At 44.4% G+C, this 15,473-nt stretch overlaps 2 protein-coding genes across 2 annotated transcripts; one reads left to right on the top strand and one right to left on the bottom strand.

Annotated features, from left to right (window-relative positions):
- Window positions 1-1,087: 1,087 nt before the first annotated feature.
- Window positions 1,088-15,163, top strand: LOC111075839. The gene is made up of 2 exons (XM_022369340.2): window positions 1,088-1,697; window positions 13,721-15,163. The coding sequence occupies exons 1-2, from the start codon at window positions 1,138-1,140 to the stop codon at window positions 15,099-15,101; spliced, it is 1,941 nt and encodes a 646-aa protein (XP_022225032.2). The 5' UTR covers window positions 1,088-1,137; the 3' UTR covers window positions 15,102-15,163.
- Window positions 10,800-11,882, bottom strand: LOC121404417. Its single transcript, XM_041593827.1, has 2 exons — window positions 11,065-11,882; window positions 10,800-10,992 (listed from the first exon to the last, which is right to left on the bottom strand). Exons 1-2 carry the CDS (start codon window positions 11,515-11,517, stop codon window positions 10,981-10,983), a joined length of 465 nt encoding a protein of 154 aa, XP_041449761.1. The 5' UTR covers window positions 11,518-11,882; the 3' UTR covers window positions 10,800-10,980.
- Window positions 15,164-15,473: the final 310 nt, after the last annotated feature.

Consider the following 15,473-nt stretch of genomic DNA (forward strand, 5'->3'; position numbering starts at 1 on the left):
CTCAAATGGGGCAGAATCCCTGCGAAAGTTTATCATAATTTGTGCGTAGATAAGTTACGCGTTGGCCACCAAAGTGGGTGGTTTATGGAGCGTCTAATGGAAAAATATGGGAACTTATGCTAAGTTCAGCTAACGGGAGGGGGAGGTGGGATTTTGGTTCTAGAATTATTTATTTCTCAGTAAAGAAATATCTTTAAAAATAATTCCCATCAGTTCTTCTATTCAGGAATTGATTTATAAATAATTATGTGCCGTCGAATGATGCAGAATAAATCAGACTAGCATGAGATATTGCTTGAAAAACAATTTATATATAATATAAATAATATATAATAATAATAAAATAAATAATATATATATAATATATTGATTATATATTATATATTATTATATTATTATATTATATATAATATAAATTATATAGTTATCCTATACCTACATATATATATTTTCTACATATTCTCCCATTTCTGCCCTTACCAGATCTTCTCTCAAAGACTCCCCACAACAGATTTCCGCTCATCTGAAACCATTTAAAGTTGCATCTTAAGCAGTAGCCAACTCCCTTTTGTAGCTGCACAGAAAGTATGTAAGAATGTCGCCATCAGGTCTGACTTTATTACAGTGCAATCCCCTGACTGGCCCACCGAGACTGCAGCAGTTTGCCAAGACCCAGGACCGAGAAGAGAATAGCCATTTTTGTCGCATACTCCACGCGGATTTTGACTGCATAAAATATGAAATTAAATTGCCAGCCAACAAAATGGCGCCTGGGAAAATGACAAAAATATGAGACAGCAGCGCTGCAGCCCAGCCTCTCGCTCTGCCCCACCAACCCTGCAGCTCTTGTGGCGGGGGAATTCTCTTGGCACTGCCAACTTGATGACTTGCAGCTGTCGCAATTCTTTCGCGACTTTAGACACTGCTGCAACGCTTGTTGGCACCTGGTTAGCCACCTCGATGATGTTGGGATTTCATTTGCCGGCAAATATTGCGGCACGCCGCCCCGCCACGCCCCGCCTCATGGGATGTTCTGTGGTCTGAGGTTGCTTTGCAATGTGCCGAAGCCGTAGCCGAAACCCAGCAAACTCTGACATTGTGTGCACCCAGTGAATGCCTAAAATTTAGTTGTAAAAAATGTTCCGTTTAAATGAGATAACTTTCCGTAAAATTGGTCTTTGTGTGATCCTCTCGTGTCTGGCCCTGTACGCGTACGTGTGCACGGACATGGACACGGGACCCAAAATTGAAAATGCGTACTTTGTGAACAACGAGGGCTGCAAAATGATTGCCCTGGATGTGACGAGTCCCGAGATAGACAGCTACATGCACAAGCCACCAAACGCGTACAAGTGCGAGGATGCCACCTGGTTTGGCTCGAAACTCTTGAATGGCAGCTGGTACCTGGAGCTGATCCGCGACATTGATCAGATACTGATCGACCATGATCTGCACAATGAAACCAACATCGAGTGCGAGTACGATCGATTTGACGGGCAGGGCGACAGCCACTTGGAGCACTACAGAACGGTTACATTCAATCTGCTGCCCCCATACCGCTGGAAGCTGGGACCGTCCATGTACCTGCGTGTGTTCTGCTACCACTCCAAGCAATTACTGCACGAGGATGTTCATTTCTTCATCCAGCCACCGCCGCAGGAGCTACTCGAACTCGAACAAGCAAAAAGCTTGAAGAAATGGCACGAAGGCAATGAAACGGAACCAGCAAAACCCACCTCTGAGCCCCTCATTTCGGTGATGATTCTGGGTCTGGATAGTGTTTCCCACCTGAACTTTCTGCGCCAAATGCCGCGCACCGCCAACTATCTGCGCAAACAGATGTCTCACGTGGAGTTTTGGGGCTACAACAAAGTCGGCTTGAATACATATCCGGCTATGATTCCCATGCTGACGGGCGAGAGCGCAGAGGAGAATGAAAAGTATTGGAAGCCCCACAATCGCATGGACGATTGCCCTTTAATTTGGAAAGACTTCAAGCAGGCCGGCTATAACACGAGCTTCGGTGAAGATTATCCGGAATACAGTCTGTTCAACTACTTGAAGCCTGGATTTGCCTCGATACCCACCGATCACTATCTGCGTCCCGCTGTGAACTCCATGTTGAGGGTTTTTAGCAAAGATTCCCTTGCCTGGTGCTCGGCTGGCCGCACACTCACGGATATACTGCTGGAAATGGTGGAGAGCCTGCTGCCCCATATGCAACGGCATCCGTTCTTCTCGTACTTCTGGTGGGGCCAGGGCTTCCATGACTACTTGAATTTCCCTTCAGTAGTCGATCAGCGTTTTGTGCGACTGCTGCGGCGTCTCGATGATACGGGAATCAGCAACAATACCTTCATATTCTTCATGTCCGATCACGGCTCGCGGAGGGGCTCTTTCCGGAAAACACTTCAGGGCATGCTGGAGGATAATCAACCCATGCTGTTTGCGCTCTACCCCAGGTGGATGAAGGAACGCTATCCGCTGGCCATCAGCAACCTGGAGAGCAATAGTCACAGTCTGATTACCACATACGACATGTACGAGACAATGAGGGACCTACTCCACCTAGATTCATTGCAGGAGAATCGCATCAAGCAGCAGTCAAGTCTGCTATGGAAGCTACGTGGCTCTGACACACCGCGTGGCGTCAGCCTCTTCCTGCCAGTGCCTACGTGGCGCAACTGCAACACCTCCCACATCCCCGCCATGCATTGCTTGTGCCAAGAGCTGAAGCCTGTGCCAGTCGACGCTCGAGAGGTGCTGCTGGCCGCCCGCACAGCTGTCCTGGCGATCAATCAGCTGCTGGAGACCTTTCAGATGTGTCATCAGCTGCAGCTCAAGAGCGTGTTTAGCGCCTACTCATCGGCTCCCCATATGACCCAAGGGCATGCTATGAGGGACATCACTGTGCGCTTCGAAACGACTCCAGGCGATGCTTACTTTGAGTCCACTTCACGGCTGTCGGGTGGGGTGTTATCCCTGGCGGGAGACATCGTTCGGATCGATGATAGTAGCAACAGCATGAGCAACTGCATTAGCGAGCTCAGACTGGAACCCTACTGCTATTGCGGATTGTAAAGTCAGCTTTTGTCGCTTGTTCGCATCAAAAACGCATCAATAGAAATTTAAGAGTATGTTTTTACGTATGTATTTCCGTCAGCTAAATAAACTGTTTTGTTTTTAAAATGTATAAAGAGTCCAACATTTATTTGGAATGGCCTTTGAGGTTTTTTTCTAAATTATTATAATTCATTAAATGTGCTTTGGCCTGCGATCTATACAGATGGAAAAACTTTTGGCTATACATCAATTTTTAAATAGATTTCCAAGTGCGAAGGCTTGGAGCGAGATGGTATAATTTTTCAATAAAGTTTTCAATACAATTTGCAGCAGAGTTTCCGTTCGCTTATTCGCGTTTCGTATAGAAATTGAAGAGACAGAATTTGGTGCAACTCCAGCAAGCTCTCAATTTTCTTAATTCAAATTGAAGCTGGGAATAAAGGGCAGATACGAACGGCATTCAAGTAAATAAAGTATAATTAATGAGACACTCTGCGTATGAGTAATATATCCACATATACGTATACCTTTGCTCTCCGTTTCAACAGGTCTTAAATCGAGAAAAGCCCATCCAGAGCTTATTCTGGATGTACCGCATCGATACCGAATAGGTATTTAATTACGGAATTTAATTACGTACAAGCATGTAAAATAATATAAAATACAATAAAATAATATTGAAAATTCGAAAATTGAAAATTGAATAATAAATGTTACATTATCAAAAAATGAGTAATGAAAATGGAACAAGGGAACCTTATTCTATATTGTTGAGTTCTGGCAGAGAGCGTGGCATGTGAGACAAGAGAATGGTTTTCTCAGTCGAGTTCGTCAAAGGAGTGTAAAAGGGTAAGGATGGCAACCCTAATTCTGTTGTTCTCTGCGTATCCTGTCATTGGCAGCAACAATTCACTCCCCTTTGGGACTGAGGATAATGTAATTATGTTAAGTGGAAATTCTTTTCAAAATGTTCTGGACAGAAAGGATTACGTTCCGAAAACTCTGTCTTGTGGTGGTCCTGTTGTGCCTGGCTCTTTATATGTATGGGTGTACGGACATGGGCACGGGACCCAGAATTGAACACGCGTACTTTGTGAGCACCGAGGGCTGCAAAATGATTGCCCTGGATGTAACGAATCGCGAGATAGAGAGCTACATCGAAAAGCCTCCAATTAAGTATGCATGCAGGCACTTTAACTGGTTTGCACCGACGCTCCACAATGGAGGCTGGCACTTGAAGCTGATCCGCGGCATAGATCAGATCCTGATTGACCACAATCTGGACAATGAGAAGGATATTGTCTGCCTTTTTGATCCCTTTAAAGGTAGTAATGAATGGAACGTAACACGCTACGGAGGAACTAAGTCTCATCTGGTGCCCCCATACCGCTGGAAAGTGCGCAGTGCTGTGTACCTGCGCGTGTCGTGCTACCATCTAGATAAATTACTGCATGAAGATGTTTATTACTTGATCCAGCCACCGCCACAAGAGTTGCTCGAACATTCAACGAGCTTGAGGAAATGGCACGAAGGCAATGGAACGGAACCGGCAGTAGCCACCTCTGAGCCCCTCGTTTCGGTGATGATTCTGGGCTTGGATAGTCTCTCTCACCTCAACTTTCTGCGCCAAATGCCGCGCACAGCTAATTATATCCGCAGCAAGATGTCCCACGTGGAATTTTGGGGCTTCAACAAGATCGGAGTGAATACCTTTCCCAATCTGATTGTCCTGTTGACGGGGAAGAGTGAAAAGGAGATTGAAAAATACTGGCAGAAGATTCAGCGCATGGACGAATGCCCTTTAATTTGGAAGGACTTTAAGAAGGCCGGCTATAACACGAGCTTTGGCGAGGACTATCCATATGCCAGTCTCTTCAACTATTTTAAGCCCGGCTTTGTCTCAAATCCGACCGATTACTATCTACGCCCGGCCCAGAGACTTATGAGAAAGATTGATGGCACATATAAGCACACAAAATGCTCGGGTGGACGCTTGCTCACCGATATATTGCTGGAAATGGTGGACAACCTACTGGGCCATATGCAAAGGCATCCGTTCTTCTCGTTTTACTGGTGGTCCCAGGGCATTCACGAGTACTTCAACTTTGCTTCGACGATCGATCAGCGTTTTGCCAGACTACTGCGGCGACTCGATGATACCGGAATCACCAACAACACCTTCATATTCTTCATGTCCGATCACGGCTCGCGTTGGGGAAAATATCGGAGGACCATTCAGGGTATGCATGAGGATAATCAACCCATGCTGTTTACGCTCTACCCCAGGTGGATGAAGGAACGCTATCCGCTGGCCATCAGCAACCTGGAGAGCAATAGTCACAGTCTGATTACCACATACGACATGTACGAGACAATGAGGGACCTGCTCCACCTAGATTCATTGCAGGAGAATCGCATCAAGCAGCGGTCAAGTCTCCTATGGAAGCTACGCGGCTCTGACACACCGCGTGGCGTCAGCCTCTTCCTGCCAGTGCCTACGTGGCGCAACTGCAACACCTCCCACATCCCCGCCATGCATTGCTTGTGCCAAAGACTGACACTTGTGCCAGTGGGCGGTCGAGAGGTGCAGCTTGCCGCCCGCACAGCTGTCCTCGCGATCAATCAGCTGCTGAGGCCCTATCCCATGTGCCTTCAGCTCCAGCTCAAACAAGTGATTGGTGCCTACTACTCCGCCCCGCAGATGGCCCAGAAACTTGACCAGAGAGACATCACTGTGCGCTTTCAAACAATGCCAGGCGATTTTCACTTTGAATCCACGTCAAGGCTCACGGATGGGGTACTATCCCTTTTGGGAGAGATCGTTTGGACTTTGCATCGTAACAAGAACAGCTATTGCATAAACGATACTAAACTGGAGCCATATTGCTATTGCTCGGAACCCAAAAAGTCTTCCTGATCACACTATGTCTAGAAAGGAGAACCACCTGCCTAAAACTAAGAAAAGATCAGTATTTAATCCACAACTAAATTGTTCAAGGGTTTAGTTTAGTTATACGATTCAAATTTGTAAAATAATACAAAACTACCCTGAAATTTCCTGTGTTTTTGGGTGCCAAATTAAGTCAATAAATAAATCTAGTGTTAATTAATCTTAAGTCTTTACTCCAAATTGTATGCTGAGTGTATATATTTAATTTCGCCCATTTAATTGAAAACAAACGATAAGGAAGGTGTGAGTCGCTTCTAAAGACGCGACTCTACTTATACCCGTACCCAGTCAGCAAATACATTTTTGGGCATATGATTTTTTAGAATTTTAGAATTAAAAAAAAATTTTACATAATACATTTTTTTGCTACATCTGTTATCTACATCTACTATGTATATCCTACATCTAATATGTAGATTATACATGTACCATTTAGATTCTACATCTCCTCCGCTAGAGGGCGCTCGCGTACATAACGAGGTAGAGTGTGCGAGCGAGAAAGAGAATGAGTAGCGAGTCACTTGCTGAATGAGGCGGGGAAGCAACTGAAAATTAATTTCTTCAGTCTGGCTATAATTATGATCCGATCTGATTCAGATTCGGCAATCTGGTAGATATGGGCATTCTCTACGATACTGCGTTTTTAGTTTTATCGTAGCTTTAGAAATGTGCCTGCCATTTTTTTTCTTTTTTTGTGCGGCGGAAGGGGGCGGGGCGAAATGTTAAAATGCACTTGTAGCAGTGTGATATCACATGAGCCTGGAAACCAAATTTGGTTGCTCTAGCTCTTATAGTCTCTGAGATCTAGGCGCTCAACAAGACGGACAGACAGACAGACAGACATGGCTCTATCGACTCGGCTGTTGATGCTGATCAAGAATATATATACTCTATGGGATCGGAAACGTTTCCTTCTCTACGCTCCACACATCCACATTTACGATAAATCTAATATGCCCCTTAACTCTTTTTTGAGTACGGGTATAAACAGGGGGGAATACAGGGCTATATCGATTCTTCTCTTGATGCTGATCAAGAATATATACCAGGGGTCGGCACACAGCCTCACACATTTTTTTGGTGCGTTTGTGTGCGAAGACAACAGACACGAAGTCAAATACATTACTTATTTCTCTGCCGCTGCGAAAGCCAAAGAATTGTGCATAGGGCACACGAATGCTTCTCTGCCGCTGAGGCAAGCGAGCAGAATATGAAGCCGTTTGTGCATAGCCCGTAGCATGTTTCTCTGCCGCTACATCAGCAGGGCAGAATAACGAAACCACACGAAGTCTTTACGCTGTACGTGTTCCGACTGCGCTGCCCGAAATTTTTTCCTATGCACAGTGCATACGACGCTGCCGGCCTCTGATATATACACTTACTTAATGGGGTCGGAAAGGTTTCCTTCTCTGCGCTCCACACATCCACTGTTTGGCTATTAAGAGTTTTTAATAGCCGTGGAAACTCGTTTGATTTTAAGAAAAAAGTCTAGCGTTTCAATGGGTAATGTACAATTTATTTTGTATTGGTAATGTAAAGTAGGCGTCAGTATGATCGATATAAAAAAGCGATGCGATTGATACGAAGATTATCTCTTAACTGGCTACAAGGGCAAATGGGCCGACTTGCCAGCGCCCTATACAGCAAGTGTTGAAAGAGAGCGAAAACGAGCGATGAAAGGAGAGCAGATCGGGGCAGATGGCAGCAGATGCCGAGCACGAACGTCATATGGAACGCGAGAGACCAGCTTAGATGCTGCAACTGCAACAACAATGCGAAGAAGGCGAGATAAAATGAAAGAGCGGCCGCTGCCGTGCATAACATAGGCTGATTAACAATGATTTGTACAGTGCAAATAATGAACATAATTAAATAATATTTAGGCTGATTGACCCGACATCCACATTTACGACAAATCTAATATGCCCCTTAACTCTCCGAGTACGAGTACTCTCTTCCTCGCTCACATCCAATAATGATGCTGTCAATGGCATTTAATGACATTCAAATACGTTTCATCGGCGGTAGTCATCTGAAAGATCTGAGAGTACGAAAGCATAATTTGATACGTTGGATGCTTACCCTGCGAAAAGTATATACGCTTACCTCGTCATGGAATCCACCATAATTTCGTAGTTCCAATGGAGCTTGAGTTGCGGGATCCCTCACTGATTTCAGTACGTCTAAAGACTTTTTCAGGAAGTCACGGGAGATGCAGCGTGGTGTGATTCCCAAATTAATTGTCTTAAGTTTTCGACATCCTCGCAAGATGTCAAGGAGATGACCAGCAAGATTATTATTTCCAAATTCATGATCCGTGGTGATTTCCAGATTCTCAAGATTAGTCATGTTAGCCAAGAGGGGGAAGATTTCTTCGACTTTGAAGTCAAACTTAAGGCTTGTGATTGAGTCCACCTGTATGAGGTGGCGAGCCTCTTCAGGGCTAATGGATGTGTTCTCTATAACCAAGTTCTTTAATTTGGTGGAGTCCTTCAGTGACACTGCCCGGGAGAGAAGTGCTAGAGAACCTCTTTCGGGGTCCGAGGAGAGAATCAACTCTTCTAAATGCAAAAACTCTGCCAATAGCTCAATGCCCTGGGTATCTTTGATTGGGAGCTTCGAGGACTTCAGTCTCGGAATGCGAAGAGCAAGGCTTAGTACAGTAGCTAATTCCTGACCGACTGCCGGACCATCGATAGTTAATTTCTGAATCTTTGATTCGCCAGAAGCTGCATAAGCAGTCAGCAGATCTACCAGAGGGGCTTCACCATTCCTAGTTTTCATGACCAGCTCCTCGATGCAGGAACGCTGTGACAATACATCGAGACCCTTTGTGCTGCAGAACCCGCACTCGAGTCGCTTCAAGGAACTTATAGCAGATACATTGGTCACCTCTTGGGGGGTGAGACTTTCGCCCATTACAGTCAGCTGTGTTAGTGTGGGGCACTTCCAGACGGTAAGCATCCGAAGTAGGCTCCCTAAAAAGCCCGTTCGATGGGAAACAACAATCAGCGATTCTAGCTGAGGAAGTAGTCTCAGCTGTTCTATTTCCATTATCCTAAGTTGGGATAACCCGCAGGCCAGGGCTCGGAGGGACTTCATTCGAATCACTTGCATCAGCTCTGCATAGTTCAGATCTCCGTTCGGAAATATCTGCAGTGTCTGCAGAGTCTTCCCTTGACAGGTGGCCAGCTGGCCCAAGAAATCGCGCATGGAGCCTACTTTGTAGACTCCAGAAATAGTAACGTGCCGCAAATTCTGCAGGCTAGCTAGGGGATTCAGTCCAATGTTGTCAGGTAATTCATTGGCCGTAATGTTAATAATAGTCAATTGCCCAGTGAACTTATCGAACGTGATGATTCTAGGGGATGGATGGATAGAAAAACAGTTTAAACTTTTGCGATCGACCTATGATTTCTTTACAAACCTGCGAATCTGTCCTCTAAATTCATTCGAAACTTCGAAATTGCTTAAATGGAGTATGTGTTGGAGACTTCGTATATCGGAGATGTGGCCTTTAAATTTTGTCAACGAAGTAATCTTGGCCAATTCCGTAGTCTCACTAAAGTCGAGCGAACTGTAGGGAATGCACAGACTCTGTAGATTGGAATTAGTTCTCATCGCTAGGGCGGCAAAGAGATCCCTCAGTTCCCCAACTTCGAGGGATTGTATTTCCATATGGTTTACAGATTGAACGCGGGCTAAGGATTCTATCGCGAGTTTATTTTTTTTAAAGAAATCCATTTTAACGATCAATATATTTTTTTCACGATTCCCGAATATATTGCTGTCGTTGATCCGTATATTAAGTTTATCTTGGAAGGCCTCCAGCATTTCGACGAGCATTTCAGACGATTTCATGTCGACATGACCGGAGTGGATTGTATTACACTCAATATGAATTTCAGCCAACTTTTTGCAGGACTTTATAACTATAAGGAGCAAAGGCGATATCTGGTCTAGCCTGTCAATGGCATTTAGGTTCAGCTTTTCGAGTTCGGGGAGTTGAGACAGAAGCAGAATGTCCAGAGGATCAGCGAACTGACATTCCAAAGTTCGCAAAGATCTCAGACGAGCCAGTTCCTTTGCCTCCACGGTATCGATCACAACTTTCAAACTCAGCTTTTGTAATGTCTGCAACTCCCTCGAAGCTAGTGCAGCCAGGAGGCCCTGGAGGGATCCTGGAGATGATGGCACATATGTAATAGTCAATTCCTCGAGCACGGGTAGCAGCGCTAGGAGCTCAGCGTTTTGAGTTTTGGCAAATCCACACGTCAATCTCTTCAGGGACGCGATTTCAGATACAGCTGCAAATTCCTCTGCCGTGATATTTCCCAACCACAAGCTCGGCATTATGGGTGCGTTTCTGAATCCATTGAGAATCGACTTACGTGAACCACCTTGGGGCGATTTTACAATTACCAGCGAAGACAAACCTGGCAGCGACAAAAATGGACTGTAGTCGGAGGCGTTTGCATTCTGCTCTCTCAAATCAAGTGTAAGTTTTCCACATGGTTCATATGATATTGTCAAACTGACTAGCTCAATGTTCGTATAAGTCTTTGAATCCACTAAAATCCTCAGAACTTGCTCCGATATTACCCCAAAGTCTTGTTTGGACAGTATCTTCAAGTGGTTGAGTTTGGTCAGCTGGGACAAGAGCCCAATGCTCTGGGGATCGTCAAATCCACATTCCACTAGAGTTAATGTATCGATCTGGGCCATTGCCTGCGTTTCATTGTGGTCCAATGGTACATTGTATATGCACAATTTTTCGAGAACTTTGCTCTGATTTGCGACCAATGCCTCCAGCAGAGGTTTAAGAGTGCCCTTTCCTCCCGTTTCATTATTCATGTATTCCAGAACTCGCAAGTTTTTGTTCAGGCGGCAGATTTCAATCAAATCATCAATATCTATCCGGATATCTAACCGGAGTGTCTCGAGGCTTCTAATTCCTCCCAGACCTTTTACGGTGAAGCCTGAAAATAAAGAAATGTTACGTGCTACAAATGTAAACCCCAGACCTAGACGTATAATGCTCTCACCCGTACATAAATGTCCAACCTTTGCAGATTTAACTTGTTTTGTAGTTCACATAAGACGGTCTGAAATGCTTTCAAGTGATCACTGTGGAATGATTTGGGAGCGTAACGCAATGAGATAGTGGTCACAGGAGCGTCCCTGATAATGTGGCTGAGCTCCCTCCAGTAGGTTTCCTTTTCTTTTGCTGACCTTCTCTTTAACATGGCATTCACATCTTCAAAGTCGATGTGAGTTATGATCCTCGGAAGGCGCACATTTTCCCAAAGCCTGTCATATAGATCAATTTTCCATTCCTGGATCAGATCGTCAAACGTGCCGCAGCAAATGGCCAAACTAATGAAATCTTCATACGTGATTTCGTCGGGCGCATTTGGTTTCTCTCTCTCGCAGTTCTCTTTTATGTACATAAATATTTTAAATAAGCACTCGGTGGGCAATTCAAAAATGCTCACTTGACTCATTTTAAGTTAGTCACGGCGTTTGATTTTTTACAATTGCGAAATGTTTTTTTATTGAGACGGTTATTGTTTTTTTTATATTTTTATTTAACTTTTTTGTTTCGCTGGAAAAATGTTTGTTTGACTAGTGAGTCACTCACACATACACACGCACGATAAGTTTACTTTTAACATAATTTATAATGTTGTAATTTAGAATTATAATTTTGTAATTAATACGGCACCAAGTGCATGTTAGAATTATGCAACGAATACTTTATAATTGAACTTTAAGGAACAGTTTTACATATATAAACTGTACGGATAATTTACACGTCTCTCTAGCACGTCAACGTTCTCCGGAATGCAGCTGCAGTGTCTGCTGCAAGCACGAACAACAGTTCGCTGGGCTTATGAAATCTTTTTATACTGCCTTTTTTCCTGGAAAGATTGTCTTTATCTGTATGGTTATCTTATCTCACTTTTGATCGACAAGGGTCGCGCCTCTACTTTTATACCCGTTACTCATTCTGTACATATTTAATCTTACGATTTATTTAACCTCCCTCTCTCTATCGCTGTTCGCAAAAAATGACGAATTTATATACGTATGTATGGGTTAAGAGCATAGAAAGAAATAACGTTAGATCTAACCTGCTCCTTCCAATAATGATTTAATTATAATTTACAAATATTTTACCTGTTTCCGTTTTTCTCCCATTTTTTTTTTTTGTTTCTTCAAGTTGTTCGAGTTGCGATTGATTTCTGTGTGTCTGCAGTTTGATATGCCTTTAATTAAATTTTCAGTGATATGCATAAATGCCCAACCAATTCTGAGAGGAGACAAAAGCATGTCAAGGACTCATTCGGAATCATTCAACGCTTGGCTGATGAATACCGATGAAAATCTGTAGTTTAAAGTGTAAGTTTTTTGTCAAATTAAAAGTAAACAACTTATTCATTAAGTGGAAGGTGCCACACACACACACACACACACCAACACACCCTTTCGCTGAGCCCCGTGTGGCTGAGCTGCCGAGAGACCAAGCTACCACTCGGCCATTGTTGCATTTGTCTGGTCTTGTTTGCACACATGTCATACTGAGCATTTTTGTGACAAATCGTTACAAGCGTGTTAATAACTGCTGCAGCACAGGAACACGAACCCATCAAAGTCACCTCGACCTACGAAAAAAAAACATAAAAAGATGTACATAACATACATACATAAGCACAAAGAGGCAAACAATTAATACCCCAGGTTAACAGCCTGTTACCGCGCCCGTTTACAGCGCACTGTAAACGCTCTCGTGCGGCTTTGCATGTAAGCTAGTCAAGTTTACATACCGAACCACAAAAAGAACAGCCCTAAAAATATAGTAAAGCTTATAGCGAGGTAGGTACACTTGCATACATACATCATGTGTACATTCTACCGGCTCCGCTTCACCGAGATCGGTAACAGTGCGCTGTAACCGGAAGTGGGTACAGGCTGTTAAAGTGGGTTGGTAACAGCGCTGTTGCTATTTCATATTTCATATTTAACATTTTTTCCTTTGAAATTGATTGCTCTTTGCGTATCCTGTCAGTTGCAGCAAAGTCAGAAAAGTATTCAATCTCACTCTGTGAAGCAAGACATTGGAAATTAATCTGAAATTGAAATTGTTTGCAAAATGTTCTGGCCAGTTGAGAAATCTTTTCGAAAAATCGGTCTGGCGGTGATCCTGTCGTGCCTGGCCCTGTACGCATACGTGTGTTTGGACATGGACATCGGACCCAAACTCGATAATGCGTACTTTGTGCACAACGCAGGCTGCAAAATGATTGCGATGGATGTGATGAACCCCGAGATAGAGAGCTACGTCGTGAAGTCTTCGGCCTGGTATGGATGCAAACAGCCTACGTGGTTTGCAAAGAAACTCTTGAATGGAAGCTGGTACCTGGAGCTGACTCGCGCTGTAGATCAGATACTGATTGACCACAATCTGGACAATGAGAAGGATATTAAGTGCTTTTTCGATCGATATAAAAGTAAAGGCGACTGGAAAATGATACGCTACAGTAGGAATAAGTCACATTTGGTGCACCCATACCGCTGGAAAGTGCAAAGTGCTGTGTACCTGCGTGTGTGGTGCACGCACTTTAAGAAATTACTGCACGAAGATGTTCATTTCTTTATCCAGCCACCGCCAGAGGAATTACTGGAGGACTCGAGAAGTTTGAAGAAATGGCACGAAGGCAATGAAACGGAACCAGCAAAACCCACCTCTGAGCCCCTCATTTCGGTCATGATCCTGGGCTTGGATAGTGTTTCCCACCTGAACTTTCTGCGCCAAATGCCGCGCACCGCCAACTATCTGCGCAAACAGATGTCTCACGTGGAGTTTTGGGGCTACAACAAAGTCGGCTTGAATACATATCCGGCTATGATTCCCATGCTGACGGGCGAGAGTGTAGAGGAGAATGAAAAATATTGGAAGCCCCAAAAACGCATGGACGGCTGTCCTGTAATTTGGAAAGAATTTAAAAAGGCCGGCTATAACACGAGCTTCGGTGAAGATTATCCTGGTGCAACTCTTTTCAATTACTACCACCCGGGCTTTGCCGCAAATCCCACTGACCACTATCTACGCCCGGCACTGACACTTATGAATAGAAGGGGCGGCACGCGGAGTGAGACATCATGCTCGGGTGGACGCTTGCTCACGGATATATTGCTGCAAATGGTCGATTACATGCTGCCCCATATGCAACGGCATCCGTTCTTCTCGTTTTACTGGTGGGCCCAGGGCATACACGAGTACTTCAACTTTGCCTCGACGATCGATCAGCGTGTTGTCGGACTATTGAGGCGTCTCGATAATACGGGAATCACCAACAACACCTTCATATTCTTCATGTCCGATCACGGCTCGCGCTGGGGATCATTTCGTAGGACCTTTCAAGGAATGCTGGAAGACAATCAACCCATGCTCTTCACGCTCTACCCCAAGTGGATGAAGGAACGATATCCGCTGGCCATCAGCAACCTGGAGAGCAATAGTCACAGTCTGATTACCACATACGACATGTACGAGACGATAAAGGACCTCCTTCACCTGGATTCATTGCAGGAGAATCGCATCAAGCAGAAGTCAAGGCTGCTATGGCAGCTACGCGGCTCTGACACACCGCGTAGCGTCAGCCTCTTCCTGCCAGTGCCTGCGTGGCGCACTTGCAACACCTCCAACATCCCTGTCGCATATTGTCTGTGCCAAAAACTGATTCCCCTTCAATTGGATGGTCGAACGGCCCAGCTTGTGGCACGCGCAGCTCTTCTATCGATCAATCAGCTGCTGAAGCCCTATCCCATGTGTCTTCAGCTGGAGCTCAAGGATGTGGTCAGCGCCTACTCTTTGGTGCCGCAGGTTAGCCACAAGCGTGACAGGCGGGATTTTACCGTGCGCTTCCAAACGATTCCAGGCGATGCCTACTTTGAGGCCACCTCAAGACTGTCGGGTGGGGTCTTCTACCAGGCGGGGGAGATCGTTCGCATTATGCATCGCAACAACAACAGCAACTGCATTAGCGAGCTTCAATTGGAACCCTTCTGTTATTGTGCACTTTAACATCAAGAAAAAACATATTATTAAACGGAATCAGGAAATATAAAATAAATCCACAGAACGTCTTTTTATCTCATGAAATAAATGCACAAGTGTATGCAGAATATAATAGAACAAAAATACAGTTTTCTGCTAGGTGATGACTTGCAAATGAAACGTAAATTGATTAATTTTTAATCAGTATCAAACTTTAATTGACGTCTCATGATTTCCATTATTTCCAGTGGAAATTGACACGACATTTTTCACCAAAAAGCACTCATCATTTGTTATTTTATTTATACGAAATTTTAGCCCCAAGGCGGACACAATTTCGAACAGTTGTTTGGTTGACTGCAGTGTGGTAAACCAATTTGGCCTACATTTGAAGTCAAA

The sequence above is a fragment of the Drosophila obscura genome, unplaced genomic scaffold (genome assembly GCF_018151105.1).
Source record: "Drosophila obscura isolate BZ-5 IFL unplaced genomic scaffold, ASM1815110v1 contig_200, whole genome shotgun sequence".
In the NCBI taxonomy this organism is placed as follows: Eukaryota; Metazoa; Arthropoda; class Insecta; order Diptera; family Drosophilidae; genus Drosophila; species Drosophila obscura.